This window comes from Vigna angularis, chromosome 2, assembly GCF_016808095.1.
Source record: "Vigna angularis cultivar LongXiaoDou No.4 chromosome 2, ASM1680809v1, whole genome shotgun sequence".
Classification (NCBI taxonomy): domain Eukaryota; kingdom Viridiplantae; phylum Streptophyta; class Magnoliopsida; order Fabales; family Fabaceae; genus Vigna; species Vigna angularis.
In genome coordinates this window covers 48,595,236-48,618,586 of record NC_068971.1, presented here as the reverse complement: position 1 = coordinate 48,618,586, position 23,351 = coordinate 48,595,236, and the positions used below count along the sequence as shown (strand labels likewise).

At 28.3% G+C, this 23,351-nt stretch overlaps 1 protein-coding gene across 1 annotated transcript; it reads left to right on the top strand.

Annotated features, from left to right (window-relative positions):
* Window positions 1-9,677: 9,677 nt before the first annotated feature.
* On the top strand, window positions 9,678-11,556 carry LOC108327708 (transcription factor MYB61). Its single transcript, XM_017561397.2, has 3 exons — window positions 9,678-9,998; window positions 10,086-10,215; window positions 10,364-11,556. The coding sequence occupies exons 1-3, from the start codon at window positions 9,866-9,868 to the stop codon at window positions 11,313-11,315; spliced, it is 1,215 nt and encodes a 404-aa protein (XP_017416886.2). The 5' UTR covers window positions 9,678-9,865; the 3' UTR covers window positions 11,316-11,556.
* The last annotated feature ends 11,795 nt before the right edge of the window (window positions 11,557-23,351 follow it).

Below are 23,351 nucleotides of genomic sequence, written 5' to 3'. Positions count from 1 at the left end.
GAAGGATTTTCTTCACCATGAAATGTCCAAACCGTGTAATTAGGCATGAACCCTTTTTGGTATAGGTGAACTTTAATCTCTTCATCTTTCAAAATCCTTGTACATTCGCACTTCATGCATGGGCATCGAATCCCTCCATCAATGGCATAATAATGACTGCGTCGAGCCGTCTCCACAAACTCTTGAACTCCGATGACAAAAGATTCCTTCAAACCTCTCCGTCCGCTATAACAACGGTCGTACATCCATGCACGATGGTTGAGAAAATAGGCCATGTTCTGTGACAAGCCAAAAAAAAAAAATCATTGTCAAAACAGCAACACTCCATGCGACATAAGTAATAAACCTATTACTATTCAAGTCGAACATGGAAGGCAATTTGAACACTTCGGTTACTTTAGGTGAATTCCCAATTTCTCACCTATTAGTACACTTTTTTAGGTTTTACTTTAGAATAGTTTAAGACTAATTCTACTTAGTGTAGTTTAGTGTAGTTAGTGGAGTTTAGCCTAACTCATTCTTCAAAGTTTGTTTATGCTATTTTAGTTTAATTCAATTGGTGTGAAGTGATTTTCTTTAGTTCACTTTAGGACAACAATTGAGATGTGAATAACACTCTAGGAGTGAATTCAAAGATGTCCATCTTAGATAACATGAATTTGGATAAAATAAATGTATCATCTCCTTTCTCCTTTATTGGTATCTCATATCTCATCTTTAATTTTCTCTGTTATCTCTTTTTTATTTTGCTCAATTACCAAGAGAAATGAAACAGGCGAGATTAGAATGGAAAAGTAGAAACTCTACTCTTCTTTTGTTGATAAAACTAATTTGTATTAGTAAACAAGGCATAGTACGAGGCTTACGTTCCATAATGGCTGCTCATAGTGGAAGATTTCACTCACACTCATACACTATAATTTGTTCTTACATGGGATTTCCAACACTTTTTTCTAGGTTCTAAGTCTAAAAACTCTTACATATTTGACAATCAAATTCAAACAATTCAAAACAAAGTTAGACAAAACTCAATGTATACAGTATCATAAACTCCATTCAACATAACTTAACATTCAAAGTGGACATTCACAACATTTTATAACAACATCAAATTCATGAAACAAGAATGAAAATAACATATCACATATAATCATGCAATTTTAGTTTAGGTGACCATACCTTCGCCTTTGTTATCCTTTCCTGCTCAAGTCTTCTTTGTAGACTCTCTTCCTCCCCTTCTGACCACAATTGCTTTAAAAACTCACCTAAGACATCAAATAGAAGTGTATTTAAGGTTATTTATTAGATATTGTTCCATTAATTTAATAACCACAGCAACAGTTTAAGCATTACCTAATAGTATCCAAAAAGGTATTTAAACACACAGCTCAATGTGAACAATTAAAAATAAGAAAACAAAGTCCTGTAGACTTGTTTGATCAGGCCATCTTGAACATAAATAATATTTTCGTAATGAACTTCCTAACAACTATAAAAAGAAAATGAAAGTGATTTAAACAAAGAAAGAAGAAAAGTGTGTTAAGGATGAAAGACTTATCAAAGAAAGATGGAGCTGTGCCACTAATTACGTAACAAATCATTCTAAAACAGAGCTTGTGCCAGTTAAACAACCCTGCTTTAGTATAATGACAAAGCTTAACACCCATCCATCCTTTTATTTTTTTCCCCTTTTCTGGAACCTTTTTAATCATTTCACATTTACTTTGATCAACCGCTAAAGAACTCTCTCAACCATGAAAAAACAAAGGATGCAAATTAACACAGGAGATAAGGCAGCTGCATTTGGTTTTGGACATCTCACTCATATCATTTCTCGTACTAAAACATCACCAAACATCACCAAACAAATTTATCATACTGCACCAGAATTGAACAAACCAATTTCTTTAAATTTTGACAACTTGTGGCCAAAGAAAATAATCAAAAAGTACCATGACAAAAAATTCTCCACTAGACAAAGTCCCTTGTTGTGTTATTTCATACTAAAACTAGTATGGAACAGATTTAAACACACAAATGAATGTTCAAGCAACTTTGTTTGATGATTTTAATTGTGTTTAAACTCTAAAATGAGTTATAAACAGCCTGCAACTCAATATCACTACTCCACTTCCATTTGAACTCAAAAAGTGATGCTTTAAAACCAAAATACTTTAACAGATATAATAGTTTCCTAATGAACTTCCTAACAAAAAACAGTACTGATTTGTACATTGGTTTTCCATAACACATTATGGCAAATTTTCAATCAACTAAAATCACATGCAAAGCATCCTCACATTGCCACAACAAACTTTTCCATAACACATTGCCACACCTACTCTTCCCTTTTCAGAAACTCATCTGCTTCAAGTTATTTAGTATTTCTTAATTAATATTGGTTCAAGAATATTACTTTTTAATGATTATTAGAGAGATTACTACAACTATAAAAAGTCAAAGACCCCATAAAAATTGGATTACAGGTCTCTGTTCATTATAAGTACAACAACTAAAGTTACTCTAAGTTGACAGTTATCAGTTCCATATGTTCTCTAAACTGCATAAAAGACTGCATGTGCTACATCTTGGGAATATTACATCAATTAACTAATTGATTCTGATTACAATTTTCTCTGAAAATTTTACATTTCACACATGCTTATAACAAAATAAAAATAAAAGTATTCAACATCAATATTAAGGAGAAAATTTGTTTCCTGTATCAAGGATACAAAATATACCTATTACTGTTATCATTTTAACCATAATTTATGTAGTTGTTCAACTTTCAAACTGCAATACTTTGAATACAATGTAAAAAGTAATTAAAAGAACTTATCCATTCATCTAGAATAAACTAAAAACATTCTCTAATTTATTTAACAGTTCAATTTTCTTCCAACTAAAGATTGAATCTCACTCTACAAATGTAGGTTTTATTTTGTCTATAAGTATACAACATTAGCTCGTCATTTGGCACTCAAAATATGTATACCAATTTCCAAACTTTTTTTCCCCTTCTGCCAGTTTGTTCCTTTCTGACAACACAAACAGAAACATCAAAATGTTTCCTCAAACATCAACTATTTCACTTTTCATTACCCTCTCTTCATTAATCTTATGTAATGGTTATTACATACAGTATCCACTTTACAAAACAAACTACAAACACTAATCTATGCATCATGGCAGATTCATTAACGGAAAACATGAACATTTTGGTCTTATAACAAGGACTAATAGACTTCACCCTGATGGAACAATTAATGTTGATCATTTCATTTTCGAATAGAACGAGACACTTACCAAGTTTGCGAAGGATCCTCTACCAGTCAATGGTTGTGCCTCTACGCGTGAGGGAAGGAGATGGACGCTCTGGTAATACCCTCCAACAAACCCTTGGTCTCAAACAAACCCTCCAACCAGGCGCCCCTGTGCGAATGAAGTGACGATGGTCAGCCCCTGCAACCTCAGACCGAACTGCCACTGAAGACGGCGTCTGCAAATGGCTGTGCCAAGGATGGAGACGGTGTTCGTCAATGAAAGTGAGCGAAGGAGCTTCGAAGCAACCAATTTGGGGGAAAACTGACAACGGTTCACTACGTCGAAGAAGAAAGCAAATTTTTTTGGCTCGAAAAATGAAACATGGGTGAGGGAAACCCAATTTGGGGTTTACTAATAACGCATCTTACCGAAGGCCAAATATCCTTCGATAACTTAATTCACCAAGTCAATACCGACGGTCAAGACCCTCGGTATTTAAAATGAGCACTTAATTACCGAGCGCCTCCAAGCCCTTCGGTAATACACTAAATGACCGTCGGTAAAACACTTTTACCGAAGGCCTTGAAGCCGTCTGTAAATACCCTTCGGTAAAACACCAATTTCTTGTAGTGACACTTTAAAAAAAGTTAATTTGACAAATTTTAACTTTAACATTAACAAAAGAAAGTTTTTAAAATTCCAATTCAATTATGAATTATTTTTTCCAATAAAACCTAGATAAAAATTAATATCATCATTCATAATTAGCATCACGTGATACATATCACATTGTTTGTTTTGATATACTTTTCTTCTTCTACAAAAAAAAAATCCAATTTAGACATGGTTTTTCAATGACCATATAAGATATTGAAAGTTTGAGATATATTGAATACCAATTATTTACTAAAGTTTTTTTTAATAGCTACAGAAAAATTTGAAATATCAATTGACTTGAATACTATCATTGTCTTTTTGTCTTTATCCTACGCAATTATATGGAAAACATTATGAAATCTTATCAACACATACATCTTTAATTTTTAAATATTCGTTTTTTTTTCGTGAAAATGCAGCTTATTTGGCAATATGCATCCGATCCGACCATACTATACAAAAATAAATTATTCAATCTTATTATAATTTAACTTTAAATTTGAAAACATCTCTTAAACGTTAATTATGAAACACCACAATTTTAAAATTATTAAAATATATAAATTACAAACAAATTATTTACATTTATTATATATATATATATATATATATATATATATATATTGTTGTAAAAAAACTGATAGAATCACAAACAAAATTTTCTAAGGCAGCAAGATTTCTCAAAAGAGTATAAAAATAACCCAGAATATTTTTAGAAGAGGAAAATAACTAAAGAATGAAACTAAAAAGAAAAGAGAATGAGAAATACTGAATTTGGTGTGTCTTGGAATGAGGAAGAACTCTCTATTTATAAAACTAGGAAACAATAAAATAAATAAAAGAAATTTAAAGCAATAATTATTTTAACATTGCAGCACTTAAAACATTTTGATCATTGGTCTTAATTGATCGTTGCTTCTCTTTAAAACAATTAACGTTGTCAACTAATAAATAATTATTAATGTACCATATGGACCGGGTGGTCCGAAAGCAACACCGGTACCTATATGATCGCCGACGTTTCTTCTATCTTTTTTACTCCTCTGACAGCAGTACCGGGCGGCTTGCATAAATATTCATTACACACGGTGCAACCCGACCGTTCATCCTTCCATTCGGGTGAGTAATGACGGTCCACCGTACGGACGGCTGTGCAAGACCGGACGACCGTTAAATTGGGTCACTAAGACTAAGATTAAGGTAAATAATTATTAGAGCTATTGGGCTGTGATTAACTTTTCACTAATCCCAAGCCCATAGCGAAAACTATAAATACAGGTAAGTGGTAGATAGGTTGCATTTACTGCACATTCATTACTATTCCATTAAATCGCCAGACAGTTCCTGTACTGACTTTGGCATCGGAGAATCTTGACAGGTTCTCCCGGATGCAAGAGTGGACAACGGAGCTTGGAGCGTTACCGGACGACCAGAAGACAAATTGTGAAGGAGTTTGATGACTTAGCCCCAAATAACTGAAACAATTAATGTTCTAAAACTTCCAAAGCCAACATTCATAATTAATATATATATATATATATATATATATATATATATATATATATATATATATATATATATATATATATATAAATAAAAACATGTATAAAACATTTGAATTATGTAAAAACTTTGGCCATTTTTAAAAATGTTATAATCATGTAGTCCCATCTCTAGTATAACGATAGCTAAATTTGATAAATAAAAATTAAGAGTGAACTGACTATTTAAATTAACATATTATTATAAATAACACATGGGAAATTTATAATAAGAAATGATACACATGTTATCCATATAAACTGATAAACATATTTTCAAATATTAATATTAAGTTTGAATGTAGAAAGTAACATGCATCACCATATTTGTTTTGTTTGAAAATTTACTCATTTTACCATTTATTTTATCTAACGATATCTAAATAACATTTTAATTTTGTACATATCTTGTTGACTAATGGAACACAATATTATTTAACATCATAACTTGATAATATATATACAAAATAATAACTCATTACACCTACAAATATATTTAGCACGTTGGTTATCATTAATAACATCATCCATATAATATTCGCAATCCCTGATTTCACTTATACTTTTTCAATAACAAACAACATAGTTATGAATCATATCATTAACATACCACATGATATTGTTTGAGTGAGACACTCTCGCTTGAAGAACTTATCTTCTATAAACAAAGAAATTTTTTTATTTGAACAAAAATAGTCGCTTAAGAGAAAAAAAATTGTTTGAGTAAAACTAGATCGATCAAGAAAAAAAAGCTTAAAAGAAAATATAATTGTCTTGTCATATTTTCTTCTTACAGAAACATATAAAAAAAAATTGTAGCAAAATAATAGATTTAACCATCCATATCTTTATTACTTTTAATATTTTATCAAACATTTTTAAAATACTAAAGTAACCCGTCTTATTTACAAACTTGTATAAAAACCAATTCAAATTAAGAATGACTAATCTAAACTTCGAAGTCAACTTTACATACATACTAAATTCATTAAACTCAAAACAATACTTAAAAGTTTTAATTAAATCCATGTTGAGAAACAATATTTGTGAATAAATCCTAAATTCCTAAATCAGTTGCACCATAAATGTCCACACACTCCCAAAATTCAATTATATAATTTCTACCAAGTTTGTGTATTTTCATGCCACTTGTCATATATATTATCATCATATACAACAATTCTTTCTCAATTTGATTAATCAAAATTCAAATTTTTGGCCCAAAAACATACAACTCTTTCAAAATAATACCTACAACTCTCAAGAGTTATCAAATCATATTATTCTTATCAAATTAAAAAGTATTATCAACATTAGAAAGTATTATCAACATTAGAAAGTAAATCTCAAGCTTAACTTATTGGTAACACGAGATTTGTTATCATTTGTATACTATAATCTAATTATATCTGTAGTAAGTAATAAAAATAATTGTATTTTCATTTTTAAATTGAATTTTTTTTAAGAATATTGTGGTTAGTGACCGAAATTGGTAAAAAATTGGAAAAAATGATAGTGGACAGGGTTTGATATTGTGGGGGGAAAACATAAAGTTCTTCAAAGAGCTTTATTTGACAGAAGATAAGGTAACAGACCACTTTGGATTTTCGAATAGCTCCTTCGCAATCAAATGAAACATGTCACAAACAACTAGGTTTTCCTTTCATAAAAAAGTTTAAAGAAAATTTTGATTAGAACCACTACCCATTAGGTTTTACACGCACTGTTAGTATTACGTCCCCATCTCTCACATTTTTTTTCAAATAGGTTAAAGTATGTACAAAATTAATTCATCGAATAAGGTACATATCATTGCCACTTGTGCAACCACGGCACCATTGCTTTTATTTTTTTCTTTTTAATTCTATCCACAGTACTTAATGATGTTTAATCATTATTATTAAATAAAAGGAAAAGGTTAAAATATTAATTTTTATAAAATCAAATAATAATACTTTTAATTAGTTAATAAGATTTCTATCAGAAAAAAAATAATTTAAATTATAGTGAGTTGAAATTTTGGGACCACAGTATTGGCATCCAAACACAAGCAGAAATCCAAATGCAGCAATGAGGGTAAGTTCACTTTCTAGTTAAGGCATTTTAAAAAATTTCCTTAAATGCTTAAAATAAGGAAGAACGCTAATAATTATGATGAATTTATATAAAATTGTTTGCAACGGATCGATGTTGCGTAATGATCCCATATTTTGATATTTTATTTTTGTGATTCGTAGAGGTTCTGCGTTTCGATGTGGGCCACAGATTCGACGGTTAATGATATGCAATAATTCAGAATTCTTCTCTTTGCTTTCTTTTTTTTAATCCTATACATAATTCTCTTATTAAAATGTTAATACAAAAGATATGATGTTGCTGATGAGTTTGTTTGCAGAATATTCTTTTCCATTTTTAATTATATGCAGAAGCTTCTTAATTGTTATCTCAGCTGAGTTTCTGAGCAAGGATACACATAATAAAAAAAGGTGCAGAAAGCAAGAATGGTAAGCTAAAAGAAAAAGAAAGAACAGAACATGGAGAATGAAGCTGTTGTGCTTTAGTTTCATAAAATATAAATATACCTGCTTTTTGTGTATTTTTGTATGTGTACATGATGGAACGAATCTAAAGTATCATCGCTATCGTGCTTTGTTCTTTCTCTTTTCTGTTTTCTTCTTACCTTTTCATTATTCAAAATTAATAATTTAATTCAACCAGAATATATTTCGTTTATAATTTCTTATCAAATGGGGCAGGGCCATTTTTTTTTACAGAACATCAGGTTTAGGCTTTGAAATGTAACATGCCTTAAACGATATTAACCTTTAAATACTTTATAAAAAGTCTTACATAAATCATTTTATTTGATACAAAATATTTTTTTTTAACGAACAATAAGTATCATTAATATGACAATTATGTTCCAATAATAAGTGATGAATACCTTTTTATGACAGTTGTATAATCAGATTTTTAATATAAAAAGTAATGTAATATTTATTTTAATATTTAATGACAGATGCGACTAGTCAATATTAATAGATATATTTAATAGTTTAAATACATTTTCGGCAATTAATTAGAGAAGAAAAACCAAGCACTTTCTCATGATTTGTTCAAAGAAAAACAGCATATGTGGTGAACATACATGCCAGTGGAATGGTTGTGGACTTGTTGAAATTGTAATAAATTCATTGATAAAGTTAATATAGACTAATGCACTCAAATATTAGTTGTCTATGGAAAAATAAAATAAAATAAAAAAGTAAGCTAATTTGACGGAGAATTGGTAAAATATTTTCCAAAATAAAAATTACTGGAAACTAGAAGCATAGTAGGTGAAATGAAAGTAAAAAAAGAAAATAACAAATCCTAATTTAATTCTATTCCACTAAATAAATGAAAAAAATATTTTGTGTGTGAATTAAATGATTTTTAGATTAGAATGAATAAAAAACATAATTCAATCTCATAAAAAAATTATAAAATAAAGTTTAACTCTATTTATATATTATAAATTGATTTTAGTTTTACTTTCAACAATTAAAAATGTAATTATTTTATGTTGGGATCCATAATGGTGCTCCGTATAAGATTAATCAACACTCCAACTGTTTGTATTATGTACCAAAAGAAGTTGTATTGTAACTTGTTCTTATTTCTTTCCTTCCTCCTATAACTCTTGGAACATATGCATTTTCATGCTTCACTTACAAGCATGAATTGTAGTAAGATAAGTCTTTCCATTCATAATACTACCACTGAAATTGCCCCACCTTCCTAAAAGAGACATCAACATTCACAAGTCATACAACCGATATGACATGCTATACTGTTTTTTTGGGTAAGCCCAAATTACTTTAATTCAAAGCTAAAAACTATTTTTTCAAATATTAATATTTTCTTAAGCAGATAGCTCTCTTTCATTTTTCCATACATTGATTTAGATATTAGATATTAGATATCTAGTACATGTGTTGGTGCTTGGGATATAGTATGCGTATGCCACTACACTGTTTCTTAACCCCATTTTTCTGATTTTATCATAAAGCTAAAATGAAGCTTCCCTGGCTCCAAATCCATCTCATACGTACACATACTTTTAAGAGAAAAAAGAAAGAAATAGAAGGAACCTTAGTAGCAGTGAGTACTGATTATGACATCTCTTTGGGACCTTCCTCTTATATTAATTCAACTCCTTTTCTTAGCTGCCACTTCATTTTCCTGTCTTCAATTCACATAATCTCTCTCGCTCTCATATTCTCCCTATCACAGTCTGGCTCAGTGCCACTCCTGCTGACCTTTCACCTACACCTACACACAAGTTCAATTCAAGAACCCATCAGTTAATTGGAAAGGTTCACCCCTTTGGTGGGGTGAGAAGCTACCAAAAACTACAAATGGGAAGGCATTCCTGCTGTTACAAGCAGAAACTTAGGAAGGGTCTGTGGTCACCAGAAGAGGATGAAAAACTTCTAAGGCATATCACTAAGCATGGTCATGGTTGTTGGAGCTCGGTTCCTAAGCAAGCAGGTACTTCAACACTCTACCACCTCATCTAACAAAAAATCAAGGGAAGGATTTGTTGTAAATTTTCCTGTCAATGTCGTTTATTGGCAGGTTTGCATAGGTGCGGCAAGAGCTGCAGGCTTCGCTGGATCAATTATCTTAGGCCTGATTTGAAGAGAGGTACATTTTCACAAGAGGAGGAAAATCTTATCATTGAACTTCATGCAGTGTTAGGGAACAGGTAAATTCATTCCTTCTTTTCATGACCAAACTCTTACGTTTTCTTCACGTTTAGTCTCTGCCTCTTGGCCAAGCATACGTAGCCATACAAAGTAAAGAAAACTCTTCCTTCATGGATATCTTGACATGGACATTCTTTCTTTTCTCAGATGGTCTCAAATAGCAGCACAATTACCTGGGAGGACTGACAATGAAATAAAGAATCTGTGGAATTCTTGCCTTAAGAAGAAACTGAGGCAAAGAGGTATAAACCCTGTGACACATAAGCCACTGTCAGAGGTTGAGAATGTTGAGGAGGAGAAAACAACGAGCCAAGAATTATCCAACGAATTGAACCTCTTGAATTCTGAGAGCTTCAAGTCAGATGAAGGGTCCTTTGAGCAGAGAGCATCTTCGATTGCCCCCAAAGCCTATGAGATGGAAGGTTCCTGCAGCTCCAAGATTAACACCAAAAACGACACCAACTTGATAGCCAATTGTTCCAACAAAGACTTGTTCCTAGACAGCTACACCACTAGTTGTCAACCCTCAGATTTGATGGGAAATTACCCTCTTCAGATGACTGACACTCTCCCAACCAATTCAGACTCCAACCATTGGTTCAGTCCAACTGCAAGACCCATTGATATAAACTCTGAGTTTACTTCCAATGTTATGTCCATTCTTCCACCTACAACAACCTCATTTCTCCCTAGCACTTCTTTTTGCTACAAGCCATCACTTGCAGTCCCCCCAGAAGATATTTCAGCACCTTCGTTCGCTTTGAATGGACCCAATTACTGGGAACCCAGTGCCTCCAACAACAGCAATGGCAGCAACACAAGTGATGGCAGCAGAGAGTTCACAAGTAGCAAGAACAGTGTTCTTTCTTCGTGGGGACTGACAGAAGAAGCCAAGTGGTCTGAGTACCTCCATAACCCAATGCTGATGCTGGCAGCTCCTGAATCATTGTGCAACCAAATTAGGCCAGCCACACATTTGGTACCTGATAACACTTTAGGGTCCATAATTTCTGGTTCCAAGGAGCAACACCAGTCACAAACTTCTGCCATCTTTTCCAAGGACATCCAAAAGCTAACAGCAGCGTTTGGACATATATAATAGCATCAGGATTTGATATAATGAAAGATTTTAGAAGGGGTTCCAAGGGATTTATTTCTGTTCTCAGTGCAGGTGTGTGAAACAACAGATTAATTTTGCTCATGTATATAGGCCAGGTCCGTCACAAAAACATTTCATTTTGGTAATTTTTATTGTGAACCAACTCATCTGTCTTTTACCTTCTCCTGTGTGGGTGGAATATAATTGCAGAATAATAAGGATTGCTCTGCTTTGTTCTTTCTTTCTTTTGACTGCAATGCATTGGTGCATTATTTTACATATCTATGCCATCACAAATGTTTACTACTGCACGGGAAGTATCTCTTTATTTTTCAAGGGGACTCACTTTTAGTTACTTTGCTTACACACAATTTACCGAATCTCTTTTATTATCTCACCTCTTACCATCTCCTATTATTCTCTAACCACACCACACTATCTTTTAGAATACTAAAAATGTCACCAAACCTGTGCAGCCAGAACTTTACCCTATCCAATATTCTAAGTGTTACCCAGCATTTTCTTGACAGAAGAAGGATCACTATTTTATCTCACTTCCATAAATAATAGCCTAAGCTTGAGACTTTCCCATCTAAGAAAGTTTTAATTTTACCGGCACAAGGAGGCGGCTAGTGTTGTTCTCCCTATAAACTATATAAGTGAATAATTTCCTTCACTCATGACCAAGAAAGGGACAGGAGGAAAGATTAAATGTAGAAAAAGATACCACGGGATAACCTTTGACATTTGCGAGCATTTTGCTTACTTTTAATTTATTTCTTGAGACCTTGTTGGGTTCTCCCTTTCACAAGTCATTGACGTAAGGGAAGACTATAACAGGATCATGTGCGTGTAAGTAGTAATAAAGTGGCACTACTAATGCAATGAATTGAAGTTGAAAGTTGCTCACTTGGTTACGGTCCGTACCATCAGACATGGACAGCTAAGTCAAGGAGCACCTTATATGTGTGCCCATGTCTTTTAGCCCTTTGAACACACTTCAAAACATTATCTCAAAACAACCCTTTTGTTTTGCAACTGAGTAACTTCTAGTTCCTAGAAGAGCTACTACTTAATTCCAAGCCAGTTTCTCCAAAGCTGGTTTGTGGCTAACCACATCCCTGCCACAGGTGGCAACATCGATGTCTCCTTGACTTTCGTGTGCAAATTCTGATAGATAAATTTAAATGAAGAAAGTTGGGAAAATGCATAGGAATACTTACTAATCATTATGGACTTCAATAAATTATACTTTAGTAATAATTGGATAATTGCGTTTAAGACTAGAAATTCATTAATAGTATTTTGATAAATTAGATAATTGTATTAATTATATTTTGGTAATAGATTTATTAAATATATGTGATTGAAGAGTTAAGATAAAGGGACTATAAATAGTATATGTACTATTCAAAGTTTGATATATCAAGTTATAATACTGGCAAGTTATTTAAGAAAGACTTTTTTGTCAACAAATTAATTTCAGAGTTTAAGAATTTGAGTGTTTGTTTGAGAAAGAGTTTTAAGGTTCGGTAAATGTCTGTATAATTTGATTAAGTCAGTGGAGCAAATGAATATCTCTAAAAATTCATTAAGGAGCCTAGGTGTAGATAACTCAAATAATTTGGTGGATAAAATGAGAAGTTCAAAATACCTCAATAGTATATTTATACAACTTAGATACCTCCTCAAAAATATATGAAAATAAGCTTGTTATCCAAAAGCTAGAGTTTACAAAGAAGAATTTTACAACAAAATTGAAAAGAAAGTTAAAAATTTACGGACAAGCTTAAATAGAAGAAAGCAAGTTTTGCCTAAACAGCACTTAAAACTTGACAAAAAAAAGTTTTAAGATTGTAAAAACAATTGAAAGTCGAGAAAGATCTACCAGTTTGAAACCAACCTTCGCAATATTGTTTCCCCATATTGTTGTTATTTTTATTGATCTTTTATACAACTGACTTTCCTACCTTCTAGCAGTTGGAAAAACTTCTTAGTATTGTTTGTTTGAAAACCTCCATTTTGTTTTATTATTATCATCCTAAAAGAAGCATTTGAGCTATTTATAACCTTTTTATGTTTTTATATTTTATTTTAATTTATTTGCTGATAAAAAAATGTATAAATATATGTAAATAAATTATTTAATATTAGTGAAAACATATATACTATGTTTGTATATGTGTTTACATAACAAAATATAATAAAATTAAAGTTATTATTGTTGTTATTATTATAATTATAAAATTATTTTTTTTATAATTTTATTATAAATAAGTTTTATTTATTTTCTAAATAATTTATAATTAAAAAATGATTAAATTTTAAAAAAATAATCGGTTAAATTTAAAGAGATTGTTACTTAAAAACTAAAATTAACAAATTTATTATTTTAATTTAAAAATAAAAAAATTATTTAAAAAGTGAAATTAGAAAACAAATATGAACACTAAATAAATTCTCATTATATATATAGGTATAGATTATGTATAAAGTTAAAAAAAATATTTAATTATAATGAACTAGAAAATAAAATTATTTATCATAATATAATATTAATATTAAGTTTCCATTTAAAAGATAAGAATATATATATATATATATATATATATATACATATAATTCAAATAAAAATATAAAAATTGATTTATTTTGATTCAGATTTTCTAAAGTTCAAATTAAAAGAAAACTGTGTTTGGTGTGAATGTAACTTTGAAAAAAAAAATTGAATTAAACAACACCACAAACACTACTAATAATTTTTTAGTTGAGTTGACATAAGTTAGAATAACGTATTATCGGTCTATTTTAAAATATAAAATATTTTTAAATATGTTTATTTTTTGAAATACACTAAGTATTTTTTTAAAATTTAATTATATTAATGATTAATCTTTTTATAAATATAATAATTTGATGTATAAATAAAGTTATTATTATATAGAATAAGTTAGTTCATAAGTTTTTGAATAAACTTAGTCTAATTATCAGATAAAATAATAATCTACTTCAATTTAAGATACAACATTTATTATATATCCAAATAATTGTTTAGACATTTTGGACTCACCTATTGATAATTCTAAATGTATACAATAAATGACATCTCCCAACTGACCTGAATGCTTACAACTTTCTTAAGTCGTGTTCATTGTAATATGAAGGAAAAAACTTCAAACTAGTCTTTGACTCTTAATTACTTTGTTTCATTTTTTCTTTTACTTTTTTCAATGTGTGGAAAAGTCCTTCTGGAAAACTTATTGTGGAAGGTAAGCATGACCAAGTCATTCCAGAAAGGATTTGGAAATACTTTCAAATTATTCATTTAAAAAATTTATATTCTGGATTCAAAAATATTTTTGGAAACAGTGATTCTAAAATATTATATATATATATATATATATATATATATATATATATATATATATATATATATATATATATATTTATTTATTTCAAAATAGAGGTTTTTAGAAGATATTTTTAAATTTAAAAATACTTTTTGGAACATCTGTTCCAAAGTTTTTCTTTTCCTTTTTAGATATCTCATGATTTTTTTTTTCTAAATTTTCTTTTTCCTTTAATCTTTCACCTTCAAGTGAGAATTTCCCTTTAATTGTGTAAAGTTTAGCTGCACAAGGAAAGAAAGGAAATATAAAATTAGGGTTTTAGAGCTTTTAATATTTTATATTAATGGAGAAAATGGGATTTTACAATTTATGGGGTGAAAAAAAATGGAATGTGCTGGAAATAACAGCCCAAATCTATTTGTGAAAAAGCCCATCCAGTTAATATGGACGGATTGAAGGAGACTCACATTAGAGAAAGGGCTTAGAGAGAGACTGGCCTAACAAGTTTGGAGAAAGAGCCATGTTCACTCCACCACCCTAATTTCTTCCTACGTCTTTTTAAAATATTTTAAAATTCTAAATTTATTCTTTTTCCTTTTACTAACTTTACATTTTATCTTTTAAAATTCTAATTCCAACTCCTATTCATATTCATATTCATTTTCATTTTTCTTTTCACTTTCCGGAACAAACTCTCCTATCACTTTTTTCTCTCTTCCTTAATTTCTACTTTCGTTAACACAAAATTTAATAAAAATAAAGAAACAAATTTCACATGTTATAATTTAAAACATTTATAACTTCCGATGAATTTTGAAATATCTTTTTATTATTTTTACTGTTTTTCTTTTATATATTAATTCAATTAATTTATATATTTATAATAGAATATAATTATTTAAAAAATTACATATACATAGACACTTTTCACATCTGTGTTTACATCTATTAATTACAATAATCCTGATTAATTTAGTTAGAGATAACATTTTATTTGACTTTAATTACAGAAATGTATTTTGATTTCCTAAAAATGTATACAATAAATAATGAAAACATAAGATATAAATATTTTTTAAAAGTATATTTAGTTTTGTTTAAGAAAGAGTTTCCTTTTTAAAAATAGCACGTCATACATACTGTCCACCGTTTTATATTTCGAAAAGATAACGCGTGTGTTCCAACATTCAGATGAACAGAGAATTATACACAAGATTTTGCACCTTCTTTCACTGTCAAACAATTTTCTATCCTTTGTTTCAAATAAAAGTCAAAAGCCTTAATCCTCGGTTGCTTCTTAATTAAGCACTTTCTCTGACCGATAATGGTACTCTTACTCTAGAACAAAATTTCAGGTCAGTTTAATCACTTTTTTCAGTCACTGGTGAAAGACAATCAAAATATATATACTAACAGTCATATGACATATTATTGTTAGGGTTTTCAAAGAAAGAATCTTTCATTAATATCAATCAAGCTTTTATAATACTGTTAAGTCTTTTAATAAGAGATATTAGGAAGATAGAATATAAATATTGTATAAAAATTGAAATATGATTTTCAATTTAAGATTTTAAATGTTTTAAAGAAAATAATTTATAGTTTTTTATTTATTTATGTATTGATTATTCTAATAATTTCCAAGTAGATTTCGAAACTCTCTCAAGTAATATGACATTACACAGAGAGATGAAAATTTTAAAAATATAAATAACATGGTGAAAGATAAATAGTAAATTATTTTCATCCGTTGCTTTCCTTTTTAACTACGTAAAAATTTAATTTCATTTAATCAAACGATAGAAACTATTTTAAAATCATTTTTCAATTACAATTTGTTATAAAAAGATTAGTTAAACATATAATTTTTTTAAAATAAATAATTCTCACAGTTAATCCAACTATTTTCTACAAACGAAATTTGTTCTTCATGGTAAAAAATATCCACATGGCTGAGATATTTTTGTGCAAACTAAAAATATACTCAGAACTAGCAATTGTAATATATTTTTTAAACATAATTTTGTTATAATCAAGACTAAGATATCATGCACAAAGGAACTTACATTTTAGTATACATATTACTTTTTAAGGCAGATTCAACTTGATGCTTTTTATCTTAAACTGCAAAGCATGCATGTGTAATTTTTAAATAAGATTAAGGATTATTATAAACTTTTTGACATTTTAGTTATATACAAAGTTGATCAATCAATTGTTACCACAACAAAATATTTTTTTAAAAAATAATACAAAATATAAAAAATCACACCTAATACACTTCGAAAAACTATATTTTTATGAAAAAAATATAAATAAATACATGAAGATAAAACATTGAGTTATTTATACTTTTCTCTATGAATCAAAATTAAATTAGGAAATTTACTAACATAATAATTTCTTTTACAAAACATAAGAAACTTTAAATTGCATAAATTTACAAAAATGAAAGCACCAATGTCATCTCCTTTTAAAACTCAAAGAAACCATTTGTTGATCTAAAAAATCATGACACATTTAAGGAGAATCACTTTTCAACCAAAGTCTTTGAAAGTCTTCCCTCAAGTATGCATAAATGACAAAATAAACCCCTAAAACAAATGAAAAACTACCTATATATTATTCCTGTCTTCCTCTAAAAATACTAGCACATAAAATCAAACAAAGACAACCCTTAGCTGCATCATCATTAGTCATCTTAAGTCAACTAGCATATGGAACTTTGTCACATTACTTTCATACGTGTATAACCACCATACTTTTCCTAGTTTTGAATATTAAAATTTTTCAGCACCAAAAAATCATAAACAATATTATATGCTTCTTAAATATATTTCCATCCATACGCAATAACTCTTTAATTTAAAAAATAGTAGAAGGAATTGCAATTGAATCCTGAAATCTATTATAATTTCTCATTATCCAAATCATCAAAATAATTATAGTAATGACAATCACTTTAAGTAAAGGACTATAAGATAATTTCATAAACAAAACAACTAAATTCAAAGAAAAAAATTACAAATCCTGACAAACTTCCTTCAATCATGCCCACAACTATATAGCAATAGAACAACGAAATTCAACATTATTACCACACAAGGAACACAGAGTATAAAACTATTCATTTTTTTTAACTTCCAAATCAATAGGTAACCAATCATATAACAATTTAAAAAAAAATCAAAGTTTTAACTAGTGACACCTCATCCAACTAAATCAAATTTCTCATTCACACATTTCATACCATAAGAGTTAAATTTTTTTGCAGTTTTTTGAGAAAGAACATCAATATCATCTATAGCCCAAGTAGGTACATCTTAATCTTCATTAACTATTAAAGAAGAAAAATCTAATAAACTGACAAAAAAAAAGGTTCAAATGAGTACTTACTATAATAATAAAGTATATAGCCTTAGTCTATTGAAATAATGAATTTTTAAGACAATAGATTTAGATATGAAAATGTCAAAACATCAACTATCATTCCAAAAATTAACACAATAATCCTACTTAGTGTCCAAAAAGTATTTTTAAGAACAATGTCATATACATCTTTAATATCATGATAAATTGACAACAATTTAAATAACATATATTTATAATACTTAGACTTAAAAAATTGAATATGCATTAGTTTAGTTCAAATCATTTTTTCATAAACAAACTCTGAAGCTAAAGATTTTGTTATCCAATTGAATATTACTAACTTGTAAACCACCATTCACTTTAGAATCATATTAAATAGAACATTTAAGATTGAACAATCTCATTTTTGTGTATTTCTAATGTAAACAAAATTTTAAATTCATTGTTTTATTTTAAAAAAAAAAACTTAATAAACCGTTTGTAAACCTAAAAGATATAAAATCATAAACCAGCAATTAACAAATTTACTAATTAAAATTTTCTCATCATACTAAATAACTTATTTTCTCAAAAAAAAACATATTATGAATTTTATCAATTAAAAATTAAAAAATCAAGTCTTATAACTCTCACAATTAACCCATAAAATAAAGATATCTTTTAATTATAAGAAAAAAATCTCTCAAGATGTAAAAACATAAACATCAACTATGTAAACAACTGTGTAAAAGTGATTTTTAAGAAAAACTCATCCATTAACTTGGAAATGTGTTATATTCATTGAAAAAAAATCAAATGCTGCAATATACTAATATTTCCTTTAAAAAAATCGATAATAGTTTGGCATGGAATGTATTAAAATGTTGTTGATTTTGATGAGTGCCTTGAAATTTGGGTGTTACTCCGTGCAATGACATATTTTGAATGTTGTGAAGGGTAGGGTCCCATGTTGATGAATACTATTCATTCACGTCACAGAAACCCACCACGCATTTTTTGGTTGCTAGCTATGGATCACAACTCTCATAAATTTCATCAACTCAGACAACTCTATTTATTATTTGACTTTGTTTCTGAACTCTATTGCTCCACCTTTCTTTTCTTTCTTGTAAGTGTCTGGGGAAGATACGAATGCTTTCATTAATTGCTTCTGCTTCTACAAATATCAATACAAGTACTTTTCTTCCTTAACCACCAATTATCATTAACTATCAAATGTAAATATCAAAACGGTTGCCTTAATACAAGAAAGTTCAGATAATTAATCTCAAGAGTTATCAATGATTAAAGGAATTGAAATGTATTTTTTACCATAGTTATTTCGTTTAGTAATGTTTAGTATATATTGAATTTTACTAGGTAAATATTTAAACTAAAAGTACTTCCAAATCTATCAATTTATGCTTCCTTAAACGAAGATCTATAGTGTCGGTTGAAAGAAGACATTAACTACGTTCAATGCGTTATTTATTTTTGAATATATACTAAAATCACAATCCAAACACATAACTATATTCTTAATCAAATGTTCCAAAATCAATTGTCATTTTGTTGTCAGTGTTAGGATTTAATGTCTGTTATGATTTAATATCTTGTTAGGATTTAAAATCCTGCTTGTTATTATTTTTGTTTATTATTATTCTGTTTATATCGAGTAGATTAGATAGAATTATAACTAATTTTGTTATAATCTTGATGTATAAATATTTGTATCTGCATTATGCAGAATCGATATAATACACAAACTATTTTTACTTCTCTGTTTTTCTTCTTCTGCATTGCAATCTCAATACTTGGTTTGAATGATGATTCTCATTATTTAAGATTCTCATTATTTAAGAGTCAGCTACAAAAATATTACTAAGCGTAAATAAACCTAGTGACAGCACGTAAGTCAAAGCCCAAAGAAAAGTTGTCACCTAAGCATATGACTATGTTTCGTGGTAACAAAACCTATCTTTCTTCCTTACACGTTAAATTGTCAATGTTGTTCACATATTTGAGTGAGTTAATTGGCATCACTGATTTGCATTTGAATTAATTTGATTATTTGAGATTGGTATGTTTTGTAAAATTTGTTTTAAAATAATTATTTAATTCTTTAACTTGTAAAATTTTGAAACAAAAAAAAAAGTCACTTAAATGCTACACATGTTAATGCAGCCAAATGAAATAAATTCTTACCAATATGCATTTAGATTTTAATATATCTTAGCTTTTTCATCACTTTCAGATGATGCAAAAGCACTCATGGTTTCAATTCAATCAACTATAATACTGACGAGTCAACAATGCATGTATTTTTTATAAAATTTATCACGAGAGTTATCAATCTTCACTAAAAATAATATGTTTAAAGTAAATGTAGTTTCAAAATATAACTTCTTTGCAAAACTATAAGAACTCGCGCATAATAAAATCGTGTGAACAAATTTTTCTTTTCCCTACACACATTTTATATCATTCTTACTTTACACCTGAACAAATAATATAAAAATATATTTTTTTAATGACCACAAACATAAGTTTCTAACTATACTCTCTAAAAAAATCTCAAAAATAATAATCTGACAACAAAGTTGGAAATCGAAGTTACCTCTCACTTAAAAACTTTATTAAAAATAGACTAGAATATATATTGTCTTATTTGTTAGAATTTGTTTTATTATTCTATCATCGTTTATTTTATAATTTTATCTTTTAAAGTCAGGTGAATGTTTTAAATAAAATATTTAGTAATTTATTAATATTTAAAATAATTAACTTTAACATAGTAATACTTTTTTATCCGTCTTATTCACTAAAAATTAAGAATATTTTATGAAGTCACAAATAATTTTTTGAAATAATCGTGAAGGTTCTTTATGTATCAATTATTTTATAAAGAATGGGCTTGGTTGATACAACAAAACTTATGCCATAATTTTACGCAAAAAAAAAAAAAGTTCTTCTTGCATTAAGTGCCTTTATCTAAACAAGCAATAATTGTTTAAAGTGTAGCTAAGTTATAATTTAAAAAGGCCTTTTGATTCATGATTATGTTGGAAGGCTATTGATTAAGTTGAGATGAAAACCAAAATTCAAGTGTAGCATTTAAATGGGTGAATTAAATGTACATGTTCTGGAAAAATATATAGAAGTATAATCGAAGAAGAATAGAAATATTAGTGACACTAGGTTTCAAGAAAGTAATTAATTAGTTATTTAATGGTAGATAAAATTAACAAAATATGATATAGGAATACTAAAATTATTAACAAAATTAATTACGCTATACATGATAACAAATTTAAGTTGTATATTTTGTTGTTATAAATAATAACGACTTCTCTCTTTTTTCTTAAAGTCAATATTTTTAAAATTTATATATTATTAAAAAATCATTTAATTTATAAACCATGGTAACATAATTATTAATATTTTTATAATAAAAATATATAATGCAAAAAATGGTCTTACTTTTCTGGACACGGTTAGCACATTGATTTGAGGGACAAAAAGCAACAAACAGTTCAAATATCTACTTCTGTTTGCATTAGATTTGCATGTACCAAATTTTCTAAAATAATTCATCACATTGTAGTGTACTGTCACTTAATTTCTCCTTGTGCTTGCAAAAGTAATTTTAAATCTATATTTTCTCCCTGAAATTTCTTTTAGTCAAAGAAATATAACTTATGTATGTACTTGATTTTAATAAAAGCTGCTACACGTTATTTTAGGTTTTTACAAAAACATTATTATAGGGTCAATTAACCCAATTCAATCCAACCAAATCGGGTTTGATTTAGCATGGGGTAGTGAGTCAATTCAATTCGATTAATTTAATAGTGAGTCAAAAAAATTTGAACTCGGTTCAATCCACTACGAGTTGACGAATTAAACGATTTAACTCACTAGTTCACTTAATTACAAGTTTTTTAATAAAAAAATTATAATTTTTTTATAATTTAAATTTAAATAATTTCACTCTAAAATGAAGTTAAACTCCAAAGACAATTCAAAATAAAAAATTAACATACAACTCAAATATAATCGAAAAAGCAAAGCCAATAAATGAATAAATAAGTTTATAATATTGATAATTTTTATCTCACTTATCGATTTATAAGATTAGAGTCTTGAATGGATAAATTTATAATATTTTGCTTTTTTGAAACATTTTTTTCTTTATTTATATTTACAATACAATAAAAAACATGTTAACTAATAATATTAAAATATTAAATAATAAATAATTAAATTAATCTAGGTGGATTGGTGAGGCAACCCGACTCACCACGTGTTCCACTTGGATGAGTCGGGTTCTAAGTGAATTGGGTTAAAAATTGGTTTGTATAAAAAAAATCTTATATGAAATTTGAGTGGCCAGAATATTTATCTAACTACTCGAATTTATAAAATAAGTATTCCTTATGTACATGTTATAATGTACATTGTATTAATTGCTAATCATATAGAATGTTTTAAAACTTTGTTATATTAATTCTTTAGGCTTTGTTCACTTGAATGAATTTGGAGGGGAGTGATTGAGGAGATTTGAGGGGATTTGAAGGTAGATTTTGTTGTTGTTTATTTGAGTGAATTTGAAGCTAAATGAGAGTGAATTTAGAATTAAATTTTTTTAATCTGTCACGTCAATCAAATCCTACACTAATTCTCATAAACTTTACTTCCAAATTCACTCTTAGTTATCTCCAAATCCACTCAAATAAAAAAAAATTATTTTCAAGTTTTCTTAAATTACTTCGACCACTCTTTCCAACTTCAAGTGAAGAAGGCCTTAAATAGAGGAGAATAGTTGGTAATGAATATGAATTGATTTGAGGTGTTATTTATAGACAACGACTCTGACTCATCAAACGGCTATGGACCCAACGTGTCCATCATGTCCCTTTTCACATATCATTCTACCATGCAATTCAAATCCACGTCAATTTCAACCACCATTTTATCACCACACATTTCTTATGTTATCATTGTGCAAATCTCATTTTTCTTTTTTAAATAAATATATTATAAAACTAATTATGATATCTCTTAATATTAAAGTAGTAAGATAAGAAATTAAAATTTTAAAGTTAAATATATTTGTAGTTATTAAATTTATATACCAAATTAGAATATGTCAATCTAGAGCACAGCATATAAAAAAAATTAATATAATTGAATTAAGAATATTATATTTATTTATTTTTAAAATCTTAAGATTAAATATAAAGAATATTAAAAAAATTAATTTTTTAGAGATTAAAATTATATTTAATTGAGATATTATAATTGGAAAGTCGCATCCTAGATTGAAAGAATTTGT